The following is a 15615-nucleotide window of genomic DNA, read 5'->3' on the forward strand; positions in this document are numbered from 1 at the left end:
AGACTCTTGAATGCTGACAAAAACTGAGGACTGATGGATGTGGGGGGGAGGGGGGGATGGGCATGGAGGAGGGCACTTTGGGGATGAGCACTGAGTGTTATGTGGAAACTAATTTGACAATAAACTATTTATAAAAAAAAAATAAAAAAATAAAAGTTCAAATAGAAGAAATAAATATACTTTTTTTTTTAATTTACAAAAGATAATTTGGAAAGAGAAATAATGAGGAACTTCCCCTATGGAGCATCCACTCATTCATTTGTTGAGAATCCACCAGGCTCTTGCTCTGACGCCATGCGTGCCAGGCACACTGAGCGCCAGAGAGCCAGCAGTGGGTAAAGGACAGCTGTCACCTAAGGAGCCATTTTCTAGTGAAGGGAGTACAGCAAGCGTATAAACCATCAGCAGAGTCTGTGTGATGTCAGGCAGCAAGAAGAGCTTGGGAGAAAATAAAGCCGGGGGTGGGGGGACACGATAAGAGATGGGTGCTATTTTATATGAGGTGGTCAGGAAAGAACCCGAAGGAAGTAAGGAAGTCAACTATGTAACCAAGTGTTTTAAAAGTGTGATACTAGATAAGAAAAGACACAGCAATATAAAGAACAAGTTCAGAAAGAAGCTTATGCACATGGGATGATTTGTTACATCAAAACGTTAGCCTTCAAATCATAGGCCAAAGGACGGTCTGTGTAATAAATGATGATGGCTATCCATTCGTTTAAAAAAATTATATTGGGCTCTTCCTCTTATGATTCACAAATAAATTCCAGATGTATTACAGACTCCACCATAAAAAAAAATCCTAAACTTTGTTTAGTTTAGAGGGAAAAAAATGTTCCTAACCGTGAGAAAGGTGCAAGCTTTCTTAAATAAAACATAAAAGCAATGAAAACAAAGAGTGAATTATTTGACAGCACCAAAATTTAAAACTTCTACTCATGAAACATATCATATAAAATTAAAATACACAAGACACAAGAAAATATTTGTGACACACGTAATAGAAAATAGGCCACTACTCAAAATATATCATAAATTCATCTGGATCCACCAGAAAGAGAAAATACAGTAAGAAAATGAGGAAAGAATGTGAATGGGTAACCAGAGAAGAGAAAAAAAAAAAAGAGCTAATAAATATATTAAGATGTGCAAACTCCCTAATTATCCAGAAAACATAAATCACATCAATTAGTTTGAAAAAAATCTTTAAAAGTAGATAATATAAAATATTATAACTACTATAAAAATAGACACAGCTTGGCTAGCAGTATCTGTTTAGACTGTAACTGAAGTTCCATTTCTAAACATCCGCCTGAACAAACACCAGCACGTGTGCACCCTGGGAGGCACATAGAAGACCCCTCTCTCCTCTACCTGCAAGGAAAGCCAGCCCACACTGCCTCCACTTACCAGAAAAGGATATAACGGGGAACAAAGTTGTGCCCATCGAGTGTGGCCGAGTTCAATAAATTATGTCACACACAAACCAGATGTTCAAAACCTACTGTTACTGCCTAGAAAATTTGTATTATATCAGTTTTGGTGGTTGGGCAAGAGATGAGAACAATTTCAAAAAGTTATCTGGATTCTGTATTTAACTGCTGTTGTAACCTAAATCAAATTATGACAACTAACGGCAGAGAGAGGTCGTATATTACACAGAAGAATTTTCGACACATCCCTTGAATGCGTGTCCGTCAATAACTCATCAGCACCCAGCAATTCTGACAAATATTTTTAGACATTCTTATCCTACGATTCATCTGGTATCTTCTATGACAAAAACATACTCATGGAAACCAACTTCTAAAATATTATGCTTCTCGCTGAAAACCAAATTATCCTCAACCACCAAAAATTAGCTTAGGAGACTCTGCTTATACCTCTAAACTCCAATTATAATCTTGGTTCAGGCAAACTTGGAAAAAAATAATCCAATTATTGACTATTTACCAATTACTCCTGAGTTGAAAAAACAAAAACCAAATTTTTAAAACATGGTGGGGTGATAAAATCAGTAGCTGATGGTTCTCATATGGGTTTACCCTAACATTCACTCTCACCCTTGAGTCTACTGGTTTGCTGTCTCCCACAGATTCTCTGCCTACTTCCCTCACTGTATTTATCATACTTTCCCCCTCTCATTTGATGATGGAAAATGCTAGAGAAGCACAAGAAAAGAGTATTTTACCTCCAGGTATTCTGATCAGCCAATACTTACCTTAATAATTAATGTGAGTGTATACCATCTTTTCGCTGTAACGTCAACATGTCCTAAAGCATATATGATCCATCCAGCTGCAACACACAAAGATTATCCTAATTGATATATTTTTAAAATCTATATCACAGAATCACATAGCTCCATGGGGATTCTCAGGAGGCATTTTTATGTAGTAAAGTGAGCCGTAACAAAGATCCACAATTTCAGATCTACAACTGATTTAAAACAAAATGTCCCTCATTCAGACGTCTGTTCCACAAGCACGTACCAACTCTGAGACATATGTCATATGTGAGCTCACGGGAGAACTGGTGAAATAAATTTACAAACCATCCAGAGTATAATGTGTTGGCTTCTACGGCTCAGGTGTAGATTTATACTTGATCGGATTGGATATAAAGAATAAGGAGTGGTTGGGGCGCCTGGGTGGCTTAGTCGGTTAGGCGTCCGACTTTCGCTTAGGTCATGATCTCGCGGTTCGTGGGTTCGAGCCCCGCGTCGGGCTCTGTGCTGACTGCCAGCTCAGAGTCTGGAGCCTGTTTCAGAGTCTGTGACTCCCTCTCTCTCTGACCCTCCCCTGCTCGTGCTGTCTCTCTCTCTCTCTCTCTCCTAGAAATAAATAAAAATTTAAAAAAAAAAAAAAAAAAAAAAAAAAAAAAAAAAAAAAAAAAAAGAATAAGGAGTGGTAGTCAAGGGTCACTGTAAGATTTCCAGCTAGTGTAACTTACACAGATAGAGAGTGAATTGAGAATTAGAGAGAGAAAACAGTGAGTTACTTTGGGGATATAGTCTATCTGAATGGCTGAGAGAGAGCAGGATGAGATGCTGAGTGGGCAGTTTAAAACACAAGAACAGTGGGGACTAAAGATGCAGATTTAAATCATTAGTTCTAATTCTGCCACCAGTTCATTTTGAGGCTTTGGGCAAATCGATTAACCTCTCTGGTTTATACTGGAAAATCAGTGAGGAATGTTCTAAATGGGTCATGCTATGATTCTGCAATTCCTACTCCGGCGTCCTTACTTTCTTTGTTATTTGTGGAGCCCTTTCCATCTTAGCAAGAGGCAAAGAGTAGGAAACTACAGGAGAGAAGACTTTTTTACTAATGCAGGGGAGTCAGGGATTGATGGTCCAGAAGAGGTAGCACCTATACAGTCTGTTTCAACAGAGCAGGGGGCAGCAACACCACAGTGAATTACACAGAATTCAGTATGAACCTCTCCTGGATAAGACACTATTCTACATAAGACAAGGGCTGTTAAAATGAATGAAAAATGTCAAATTATTAACTAAATCGGGAAACAGGATATCTCCATTTTTTAAAAATGTTTATTTAGTTTTGAGAGAGAGATAAAGAAAAAGCATGAGTAGGGGAGGAAAAGAGAGAGACAAAGAAAGAGAATCTCAACCAGGCTCCCTACCATCAGGGCAGAGCCCAATGTGGGGCTCAAACTCACAAACCTTGAGATCCTGACCTCAGCGGAAATCAAGAGTCAGACACTTCACTGACTGAGCCACCCAGGCGCCCACAGGATATCTCCATTTTAGGCAGACCAACCCCTTTCCTTCTAGTTCCATTAGCATACCAGCACATTCTTACAGTCTTGCTTTTTCCTTATGGTGTTTCCTGAGCATTCTCTCAGCCACTACATCCACTTCACCCCAGGCTATGCAAAGTCCTATCTGGACAGCCTAGCTCAGCTCCACCTGAAAGAGCTCTACGCAATCTTCTTCTACACAGCTGCCTCTCTAACTCTATGATTTTGAATCGTTTGGTATCAACTCACATGTGTTGCATCTCTTCCCCATTAGACGTCCAAGCACCCAGAGGTACAGCTCTCTCATTACACAGTGAGTAACAAGTTCACAGCAGATCTCAGAGTGAGCCATGCGCCACATACAGAAGCCACTCACCTAGGTCACCTGTAACTCTGTAGGTTCCATTTGCAAAAATCCAAAAGAAAACTCCTCTGGCACTTCTAATCAAGATACCACCTTTATTTACTCTTCCGGCAATGAACACGCCTCCCTTCTCAGGAGTCTCTATGTAAACATCACACTTTACAGTCAGATTGGACCTGCAGAATGAAACTGTTAGTTAGCGCTTTTAATTACACCACTCCAGATACAGCGCAAATATGTCATTTCACAGCCACATGCTTCCGAACTTCTAATTGAGGTGCATATGTGATTTGCTAAGTCTATGCTTGTAGCAGGGATGGGCTTCAAGAACCTTCACTGATGGAAAAAAAAATCTTCATTGATGACAGTTTTAAGTTTTATGTGACCAAAGTTATGCCATTTTGTTGCCTCTTTTAATGAGGTACTGGAAAATACTATCTACAGGTTTTTTTTTAATATTTTATTTATTTTTGAGAGAGAGATAGAGACAGCATGAGCAGGGGAGGGTCAGAGAGAGGAGACACAGAATCTGAAGCAGGCTCCAGGCTCTGAGCTGGCAGTCAGCACAGAGCCCAATGCGGGGCTCAAACCCACAAACCATGAGATCATGACCTAAGCTGAAGTCGGATGCTTAACCGACTGAGCCACCCAGGCATCCCTAGTATCTACAGTTTTTAAGTCTCTTAAGAACACATTTCTTGGGGTGCCTGGGTGGCTCAGTCTGTTGAGCGTCCAACTCTTGGTTTCGAATCAGGTCATGATCTTACAGTTCATGTGTTCGAGCCCTGCATCAGGCTTTATGCCGACAGCATGGAGCCTTCTTGGGATTCTCTCTCTCTCGGTCTATCTTTACTCCTCCTATCCTCTCTCTCTCAAAATAAGTGAATAAACTTTAGACACAAAGAACACATTTCTTATTTCTCTATAATAAAACAACTTCTCAACCTAAGAATATGTTAAAAGAAGCCACTTTTTTCCTAGGAATACATAAAAGGTAAGTTTCCATACAATTCTGGAAAAGTTTATTAAATTTCCATCAGCTAAGAGAAGCAGTGAAGGCAAAAGCTTAGAGCCCCTAGGAGAATATAAGCTACTTTGGGGCTAATATTTACCTTTAACCCTAGCAAGACTTAAAAACTCCAGAAGAAAGATCTAAAATTATTTCTCTGCAAAGGCAGAGGCAACTCTATGCTGACATGTCAGCAGGGATTTTGGACTCTGAGCAGCACTGAAATCGCCTGGAGGGCTTGTTAAAGTCGGTCTGTCCACCCCACCCCAGAGTCTGACTCTGGTGGTCTGTGCTAGGGCTCTTGAATCGGTGTGTCTAGCAAATTCCCAAGCGATGCTGGTGCCCCTGGTTCAGGAATCCTACTTTGAGAGCCATTTTCTCCTCAGAGCATCCCTGTCTGTATAGGGACAGGAAAGCCCTGGCCCGGCATCACTGATGGACAGGGGTACATCAAAGGAGAGGAAAATTCAGCCAACCAGGAACTATTGCAGCTTTAACAGTGAGCTCTGCTCCAGGCTTCTTTTATAAATACTACAAGATGCTTTCTGCAATGATACAACCATCCCAAACCAACACGATCTCTGAAAATAATTTACCTCCTACACAAACTCGAACTGCAAACAGGAAAGAAAGCAAGCATGCACAAAACCAAGGAATAAAGCAAGCAATTTACCTAAAAGAAAACTAAGAATGTCAAGAAATAGATTTCTGGAAACGAGGAAAGTTAGATCTAGAATTGTGTGGCTTTTATACTTCTCAGCTTCGTATCAGTGAATTTTGCACAATAAAATTTTACTCTGTAAAGAAAAATATAAAAGAAGTAGCTACAACAGGCTCACAACAATCCGGAAAACCCACGTTGAATCATCTAATCGAAGCTGGGCTACTATACGGGAAAGTCAAATGCAAAGCCAACTGAAGCACAGTCTCTCTTGTACACTGTCCCCAGTCGAGGGAGCCTGTCTCTCTGCAGACTGTCACCAGCAGGAAACCACAAAGGATGGGCCTTGCTCCAAACAACCCCTACTCCGTTCTGACTCACCAGAAGTGTGAATGTGTCAGCACCATAAACTTACTCTATTTAGAGTCAGGACGGGAGAAGATCTAGCCTCCTTAGTTTACATCACATTCCAGAATGAAGATTCCCATGGCAGAACCTGCTGGCAATTTTACAGACAGCAAATGAAAGAGGATGAAAGTGTGGCCCAGTCTTCCACAGCCATAACCTCGTGGTCATGCTGAGGGCACAAAAACCAGCCGGTGCATTAAGCAAATTTAAGCAGAGGGATGCAGAGCCGGGGTGTGTGCAGTGAAAGGCAATTTTATGGACTGTCCTCAGATCCCAACCAAAGCTTCCTAACAAGATGAAAGTCTTGGGTAGCTTCGGGAAGGTCTACCCTCCCGAGTCAAATAACTGTGCTGGGACTTAACTAATCCTAAATATGAGAGAAGCACTGATGGCGGCGCATATACTGAGAGCCGAGTTACTAAAGCAGGACTATAGGCCCCCTGCGCCTCTTAGCAAGAAGACAAAGATTAAAATGAGGCTCTGAGGTGTAGTCCAGAGAGATGAGCTACGGCACCAGACAGTCCTGGCCTCTCCCTAGTTCTAGAACTTACAAGTATGGGATCTCAAGCACATCTTACCCGGAAGTCTTGGTTTCCTGACCTGTAAGGTAGCGAGGATGACAGCTCTGCCACAGGTACCTGTGGGAAGCCCATGCCAGTGTGTCGTAGGACCCGGTTTTCATTCCCTCCTTACCCTGCGGTAAGGGGGCATTGCAGCCAGAAAACAGAAATGAGCGTGGGACTTGTGGGGAATCTCTGAACAGACCTGGCTACCTCGAATCCAGGAGGAAATACTGGGAAAGAGCACAAAATAAATAGGAGGAGCCCATATTTGAAAGGGTCTTGGAAGTGAGGTGCAGAAGAGGAGATCTGATTCAGCAGCTGAAGAGAGCTGCCGCGTGCTCCTGAGCAGGCGATCGCACCACGAAAGCAGAGCTATGAACGATGAAAACGGGCCCTTCTCAACAGGCATCACTGCTCTTTCCTGGTCTTTCTCTCTCAGACTATGTGGCTCTTTCCCTCTCTCCCCACTTCTTCCCCTCCCCTCCCCACCGCCTTACCCACTGCGGCAGTAAAGATGAGTACTGCCATTTAAATACAAGAAATCTTCAAAGTTATGACTACTTTTGGTTACTGTTTGGAAGGTGCAAGATCTCATCTCTTTACTATAATTAATGAGTCTGGATTTTTCTAGAGTCCCAGCCAGAAATAAGAGTTTGGGTTCAGAGACAGCCACTCCTCTGTAGTACTCACAGGCAGGCGGGTGAGGAGGAAGGATTAACAGCAAAAGCTAATTTGCTTCTCACTATCGCCATCTACCGTCACCCGGTAAATAGATTTCCACAAAGGCTAACGCGGTGTAAGTCTAGAATGGATCCAGCAGGTGGCAACACCAGATCAACAAAGGGACTCTCCAGCAAACCCACAAACAACCCACAGATCAGTCTGTTTATAAATGAATCAATTATAACTGGGTCCAAAAGTCCTCAACAGTTCCACTAAAATCACTTTGTTTCTGCAACAATCACTATTAATTGAGCACATCTGAGGGAAGGGCGCTGCGGCATCACAACCATGGCTTGTGGCCATGATAGTCAACAATTACCACACACTCATTAGATTCCTGTACAAAGAAGATCGTTGAGAAGTCTTCACTTCAGAACGTATCTGACAACATTACGAGGTTATTTCAGCCAGGTCTACAGACGGACACCCATTTTACATACCATTTGTAATCTCCTATAATACTGATCGTGTTGTAAGCATCAGCAGCCCAAGTAATGGGCCGCTGGTTGAGAACTTGGCGCAGTGTGAAGCGGTGCTCTCCAGGGTCTTCAATATTTGTAAAGTACTCAAAGACACCGGTCTGATCAGCAAAATTCGGAGCTTCACTAAAAAATGGGTAATCTGTTCAGAACACAATAAATTCTCTGTTTAGTATAAAGTCTACAGAATTTCTCCTCTCAGATATTGTATTGCACATTTTAAAAACACTTTTTAGAAGTCCTAAATTAGTAAATGATACTTATAACAAGTGGAAGTTTAGGGTTTGGTTAATAGAGATTGATTTCTTTTTCTTTTCTTTTTTTTTTTTTTTTAAATTTGAGAGAGAGAGAACGTGCACACAAGCGGAAGAGAGGGAGAGAGAGAATCCTAAGCAGGCTCCACACTCAGTGCAGAGCCCAATGAGGGGCTTGATCCCACGACCCTGGGATCATGACCTGAGCCAAATCAAGAGTCAGATGTTTGACCGAATAAGCCACCCAGGAGCCGCTCAAGTCCCCTCATTTCTAAGAGGGCATGAGGACAAGAGAATTAAATGAAAGAATTTACAAATTACCAACTGTCTTCTATTTCTCAAACGGAGTAAAACCAGTTAGGCCTAAGCTATCAATCTGTTCCTAGTTTTATTAAATTATAGTCATACAATGATGAAGGCTATAGAAGCGCAATTCTGGTCACAATCTTATAGCTATTTCACACTTCATGCTTTTCTAAGCGTTCCCATATTCATCATTTGAGAAATTGAGAGCCGTATAAAGGACTGCTACAGCCTGACGTACAGTTTTTAACTTTAGCTCTCAGTTTACTTTGTAGTCCAAAGGGCATTACGTTTTAGATTTGACGGTTTGGATCGCCTTTCAGTCTTCGGGTCACAGAACACTTTTGGTGCCAGGGAGCTTCACTCTGGTTAACTGGGCCATATCCCAGACTCCTTGTCTACTGAGGGCAGAGGTACCTCTGCCAACACAGAAGTGAGCAAAGGACAGCAACAGGTGGCATGATTCACGGACTCATCTAAGAGGCCACTTCAGAGAACTGCAAGAGAACGAGGCACCAAGCAGCCCTGAAGTCGCTGTTGTCTGTGTCTTGAAAGTAACTGAGAGGAACCCAGTACACAGTACAAAGGGCCTTGTCCTGCAATTAACCAGGACATCACTTCCTGGGACGGAGAGAGGAGACTGTGCGGCCGGGAGTGACCAGGACCATGACATGACCGGGACCGGGAGGGGGAACTAGGAGTCTCCAAGCAGCCATGCTGGAAACAGCAGCCCTGCAGCAACAAGGGGTGCAGGTCACTCTCTCACAATGGCAGTCTCCCTGCCTCTGTCTCTCCTACGGCTACGGGTCTTCGGAGCAAATGCGAGAGCCAGCCGACCCTGTCTGCGAGGCCCACAAGCCGTGCGTCTACTCATCAACAAGTTCCGTCACCTACTGAGTGATCTCAGACTATCACCACGATGACTGTGCCTTCTAACTTGGCTAGCAGTTTTCCTAAATTACCTAAAAATCAAAAGCTTTTCCAACAGCTTTAGGTCAGCTCTTCCTAGAAAAGCAGGAGAGTGCAAGTATAAAACCCCCAGGCAGATGATGAGGAAAAATAGCCAAGGGGAGCACGGCTACACCTTCAGGCTATAGGAGGGTGTCAGGAATGGCTTCCGTGAGGTACAGATAACAGGAGAGTGGCAGGAAACAAACCTTAAGCTTCACAAAAACCTAGTTAGGATTCTAGCTTTCATTCTGATATTGACCTCTACAGTTTTTCTGGCACTGAGAACTACAGGGTCCTCAAGTTGAGAGTCACCCTGAGGTAACACAAAAAGATCTCAGTTACCAGATGGACATTTAGAGCTATATTTTACAGCCACTTTATCACATACGAGCTTGACACGTAGAAATCTACCTGCTACTGCTAGAAATGGAAACTAGGTTAAGTTTTAGTTAAAAAGAAAACAAAAAAACAAAAAAACAAAAACCTCACCAACATCGAAGTCATCTGTATACACTTGTGGGAATGGCTGGGACTCTGGAGGCTGCGGGTAGCTGCCCTTGCCGCCGGTGGTGAGAGTGGTGAGTGTGAAGAGCTCGTCTTCCTGCAGCTCCAGCGTGAAAGCACCACCACTGTCGAGAAGCTGAGAAAAGAAAACGTGGAAGTCAAGGCCAGCTGCTTTTGGCTCCTCTCATTTGGGCCAAATAATTTTGAAAAAAAAAAAAAAGAAAGAAAGAAAAAGAAAACTTAAAGAAGAGCCAAACTCGCTTCTTTTTTTTTCATTTAATTTTTTTTAACATTTATTTATTTTGGAGAGATAGAGAGCAAGCAGGGGAGGGGCAGAGAGAGAGGGAGACACAGAATCCCAAGCAGGCTCCAGGCTCTGAGCTGTCAGCACAGAGCCTGACACGGGGCTCAAACCCACGGACTGTGAGATCATGACCTGGGCGGAAGTCAGACACTCAACCGACTGAGCCACCTAGGCACTCCCAGAGCCAAACTCACTTCTATTACAACTTCATAACCCTTGTGAAGGATACACCCTTTATCAAGGCCTTTGGGATCTTTTTCTTAAGTTATTTACAAGGCTTTATAAAATTATACTTTGTTGGGGCACCTGGGTGGCTTAGTCGGTTAAGTGTCTGACTTAGACTCAGGTCATGATCTCACGGTTCTTGAGTTCAAGCCCTGTGTCGTGCCTGGAATCTTCAGATTTTGTGTCTCCTTCTCTATCTCTGCCCCTCCCTTGCTCACACTATCTCTCTCTGTCTTTCAAAAATAAACAAACCTTAAAAAAATTTACTAAAAATAAAAATAAAATTATACTTTGTAGCTAGGACTTTAAAAGAATTTCACTACATGGAGGGAAGGAAGACTAGACAACACCAAACTCTATTTCTATTAGTCTGTTCTTTTCCATCAGATTATAAGCTCTCAAAACTTGTGTATGTTCAATACACATAAATAAGAGATCTGCCTATTACTGTTTAGGACTTTACTAAGGTGGAAAAGTCCATAAAACCTCACCATTGACTCAGCTATTAAACACAAAAAACCTTTTGCTATTAAGGGAAAAAAGTCCTACTTCTTTCATGTTCAATATACATTTCAATTAGCAAGCTAGGTTTATGTCACATTTATGCTTTTGGCAACTTAATCTCTTTAAGCCACATCTCCACAAAATGAGGGGGAAAAACACATACCTCCTGGGGCAGTTATGAGGATTAAACAAGATAATGTTTATAAGGTGCTTAGCTCCAAGCATGACCTTCAAGAAACACTCCCTGTATCACAGCTGTTCTGTGCTAAATGTAGACCTCTGAGGACACTAGAATCCTCTGCATAGTTAATACAGGCATTAAATGTATGCCCATTTTATGAAATTTGAGCTTTTTTTCCTACTTTGAATTAAAGGGGTTTATAGCATATCTTTGCCTTAATAATAAATTGTTGGTAAGATCTATGAAATGTACCACCATATTCTGGGTTCAGGTATACCCCCAAATATTATTTTATTCTGGGGAAAATCAATTTTAATATCCTACTTCTAGCAATTTATTCAGCAGACTGTTCTTTTCTTAGCATTTAATATGTGACAGGGGTTCAGTCACTGATGGTGACTAGCTGATTCACAGAACATTAATAATTTCCAGGAAAAGTAGATTTGTGTCAGTTAGGTGAAGTAGCATGCTTACTTGGACCAATTCATTCTTTGAAACATTTCCAGAGGAAGTCCCATATGCTAAGCACAATAGCAGGGACCTGAGATAAAAAGCTAAATAAGGCAGGTCTCCAATCCTCCATGGGCCCAGTGTGGTGGGGAAAGTGTTTAACTAGTAATCACTGTGCCTAGGTGGCCGTGAGCTAAAGCTGGTGGGGAAAGGTTCAGGGGAAGTGGCACTTCAGCTGCATTCTGAAGGAAGAAAAAGCATGTGCAAAGTCACAGAGGTGAGTAAAGTGACATGCCACGCTCTGGAAACTTCAAGAAGTTTAGTGTGTGAGTACAGGCCATGTTAGCAGAACACGCGCAGAGAAAGGAAAGCAGTCTTTAACCCCATGAGGTAACAAGAGTCCTGTGCTACGCTAAGGAGGTCAACTCACAGGAAAAATCACTGAAGGATTTACGCAATGGATTGACAAAAACCAGATCTGGATTCTGGTAGCAGTGTGATGGGTGGCCTGGAAAGAGTCAGACTGGAGGCTGGAAAAACAGAAGGTAGTTTCCAAAATCCAAGAGAGAGGTAATAAAGAACTGAAATAAGCAGTAGCCAGTGGGAACAGAGGAAAATGGAATGTGTAAGAAAAACATGTCAGTGACAGAATGCTCTATACTTGATCAGTAATGGTACATAAAGAAAGGGGCAGTCCCAGATAAGATTCAATTTTCTGACGTGGGCACCCAAAGGATGGTGGTACCGTTCACAATAGCAAACTAAATACTAAGAGCAAACACACCTATAAACACACACTCCTATTATGCCTTGAGGAGGATTTCTACTAAAACAAAACCAACCGACCAAACAAATGAACAAACAAAAAACCCACTGGAAACTTTAGGTCTATTATACTTAAGCCACAAAATCAGTTGTAAAATTTAAAATTCTTAATTCATTAATCAAATGTCTGTTCTCTTTAACTGTTTGCAATCCTTAAAATATAGGAATTTATTTGAAAACTACCCATAGAGAATCCAGTTGTTTAAAAAGAAATCTCTTAGATGGTTTTCCAAGTCTGGTATACCACACCTGTAGCTCTGGTATTTCACTCTGAGGAGAAAACACACACAAAAAAGCAAAGTTGAGGGGTTCATCATATCCTCTGAGGATTTCCAAAATGAATAAGTACCAGCAAGAATGAACCACTGATAATATGACCTCTATTGCTATTTGCCAAAAGACCCACCTCAAGTCTTCAATGGCAACATTCTGAAAGTAGGAAGAAATTGCTCAAGCAAATACTTTATGTCCTATACATACTACAGACTTTTGGCAAATGTTAAAAAAGAATTTAGTGCCTTGCTTCAAAAAAACTCACTATTGTACCTGTGTAAAATGTGTTTTAGGAATTTTCTGGTATTGATAGAACAATTCTTATGTAATTAGGTCAGAAAAGGCATTGTATTTCCTGTATTCAAATCTAACAATAGGTAGAAATAACAAGAATCTGGTGTCTTTTTACGTTGTTGTTTCTTTGTACAGAATACTGTAAAAATCAAAGTTTGAAAGCTCCCGAGACTACATAATTGATGCTTCTACCAACAAGAAAAACTTTGTTGCAAGTGACTTGTGGTAAGTGTTCTTCAAAGCCATGGAGGGTTATAGCCACAGAGTTTAGCCACGGAGTTCTGTCTCCTCATGGCTTCCACACTGTTTGACTAAAACCAGTGAGGAGACAGAAAACACCACTGCATTTACCCACCTTTAGACAAATGCTTAACAGCTGGTAACATACAAAAGACTTCACTTAAGAAGCCCTAGCCTGTGATAAAATATATAAGTTCTCAAATCAAAACCAAAATAAAAGTCTCACATATTTACTTACAAAAGAGCCCTTAAGAAGGAAGGTAGCAAACTGGTGTGACACATTGAAATAAGGCAGAAACGGCCGTATACACATAGAATGTTTGTGGCTCTAGGAGGGAAAAAAAAATCATGTAAGTAACCCAAATGATATACAAGCTATAGTAGGGGGAGAAAAAAAACTAAACATTTAATGTCCAAGATTACCAGAATGATACATATTGGGTGACAAATAGGAATTTATTTCAAATTTTTAAAGACTTTTTTTCTAGCATAATCTGTACTGAAAGTCTATTGAATATGCCTAGTCAGAAGTAAAGCTCCCTGGCATTTTGACTGAAAGAAACTTTAAATTCACAGCTAAACTGAAGAGTCATTTTATATTAATTTTTATATTATAATGGTATTCCATGTAAAATACATCAAATAAAAAGAAAATGTTTGTGTGTTTTCACTGAAAAGGCATCTCATCTTAATATAATCTTCAAATACACAACTAAATTCAGCAAGTACATACAACAAATAGTTCCCAAGTTGACAACATCATTTTTTACTAAAAATAGTCACTACTATGAGCTGGGATCAAAGGAATTAGGAGACATAATCCCTACTTCAGGGGATTCAACAGAGCACCGAAGCAGGCGGCCAGGCTTTGAGGACAATAAAAAAGTTAAAATTATCCTTAGAGATCCCAATACCCCATCCTCAGTGAATGATGTACAACTAGACAGAACATGAGTAAGGACAGAGGTGATCTGCACAATGCTACTGTGTCGCTAGCCTGGACTGACGGATCACCTCACCCAGAAATCGCAGGATGCACATTCTTTTCAAGTGCACATACAACCTTTACCAAGGAATACCATACTCTCATCCATAAAACAAGTTTCAATATTCAGAAAGCTTCAAGTCACACAAAATACATCCTCTGACCACAAGAGAATTAAGTCAAAGGTAAATAACAGAAAATTCTCTAGAAAAATTCCAAAATATTTAGAAACTCAATACCAAATTTCTAAATAAGTCATGTTTCAAAGGAAAAGTAAAAACAAAAAGGGAAATTAGAATTAATTTCGAGTTGTATCAAAACAAAAATGTGAGAGGGTGCCCTCCCTAAGGAGAGAGAAAAAAAAAGGAGAGAAAACTTCAAGGTAACCTGGCTATGTATCTACCTGACCACATCCCTCATGACCTTGCAAACAGAGTCTACTTCATCAGATGGCAAGTTTATGTGTGTTACCATGTATGGGAGACAAAGAAGTAGAAAATGTATTTTAAAAAACTATGCCACGGGACGTTTGGGGCTCAGATCTTTGAATACAAACCCAAGTGAGCGGTGCCGACATGAATAAAAGCTGCTTCCTGGAAATTAGAACCCTCAGTGTCACGACTCTCTGTGTGAGAATCCTGCTACAAAAATACAATGTAGGGTTTGTGGGCTGCCAGAAAGCAGTACTTAGGAGCACATTTATAGCACTGATTAGGGAAGAAGGATAGGACACTTCACCTTCGACCTGCAAATGGGAGGAAAAGGGAGGCAAATTTAAAGCCAAATTAAGCAAAAGAAAGGAAAATAAATAAAGATCAAAAGGAGAAATCAAGGGGCGCCTGGGGGCTCAGTCGGTTAAGCGTCTGACTTAGGCTCAGGTCATGATCTCACAGTTCGTGGATTCGAGCCCCATGTCAGGCTCTGTGCTGACAGCTCAGAGCCTGGAGCCTGTTTCAGATTCTGTGTCTCCCTCTCTCTCTGCCCCTCCCCTGCTCATGCTCTGTCTCTCTCAAAAATAAATATTAAAAATTTTTTTAAAAAGGAGAAATCAAGTAAACAAAACTCAGAAAAATGAGAATCACCAAAAAACACAAGCGCATTCTTCAAGAAGATCAATAAAACTGATAAACTTCTAGCTAAACTAATCAGTAAATCTGGATAAAAAGAAAACCCAACTTGACATTATCAACAGGAAGAAAAGTGACAGCAATACAAATTATATACATATTAGAGGAATCATAGGGGAAAACGTCAATAACTTTATGCCCAGAAATTGAACAACTTGAGTCGAATGGGAAAAACATTTCTTGAGAGACACAAAATCCCAGAGCTCACTAAAGAAGATATGGCTAA

The 15615-nt window shown here is 41.0% G+C and overlaps 1 protein-coding gene across 1 annotated transcript in view; it reads right to left on the bottom strand.

Moving 5' to 3' along the window:
• Positions 1 to 2221: 2221 nt before the first annotated feature.
• Positions 2222 to 15615, bottom strand: part of GALC (galactosylceramidase) — a gene marked incomplete at its 3' end in the record, with an annotated part of 56187 nt that continues 42793 nt past the window's right edge. Inside the window, exons 11-16 of the mRNA XM_039232478.1 lie at positions 13516 to 13605; positions 12654 to 12740; positions 9967 to 10117; positions 7931 to 8111; positions 4139 to 4302; positions 2222 to 2298 (exon numbers count right to left, since the gene is read on the bottom strand). Of these exons, the coding sequence (XP_039088409.1) occupies positions 2222 to 2298; positions 4139 to 4302; positions 7931 to 8111; positions 9967 to 10117; positions 12654 to 12740; positions 13516 to 13605 (750 nt within the window). The remainder of the gene's footprint in view (positions 2299 to 4138; positions 4303 to 7930; positions 8112 to 9966; positions 10118 to 12653; positions 12741 to 13515; positions 13606 to 15615) is intronic.

This window comes from Hyaena hyaena, unplaced genomic scaffold, assembly GCF_003009895.1.
Source record: "Hyaena hyaena isolate Hyena2069 unplaced genomic scaffold, ASM300989v1 scaffold_67, whole genome shotgun sequence".
NCBI classification, from domain to species: domain Eukaryota; kingdom Metazoa; phylum Chordata; class Mammalia; order Carnivora; family Hyaenidae; genus Hyaena; species Hyaena hyaena.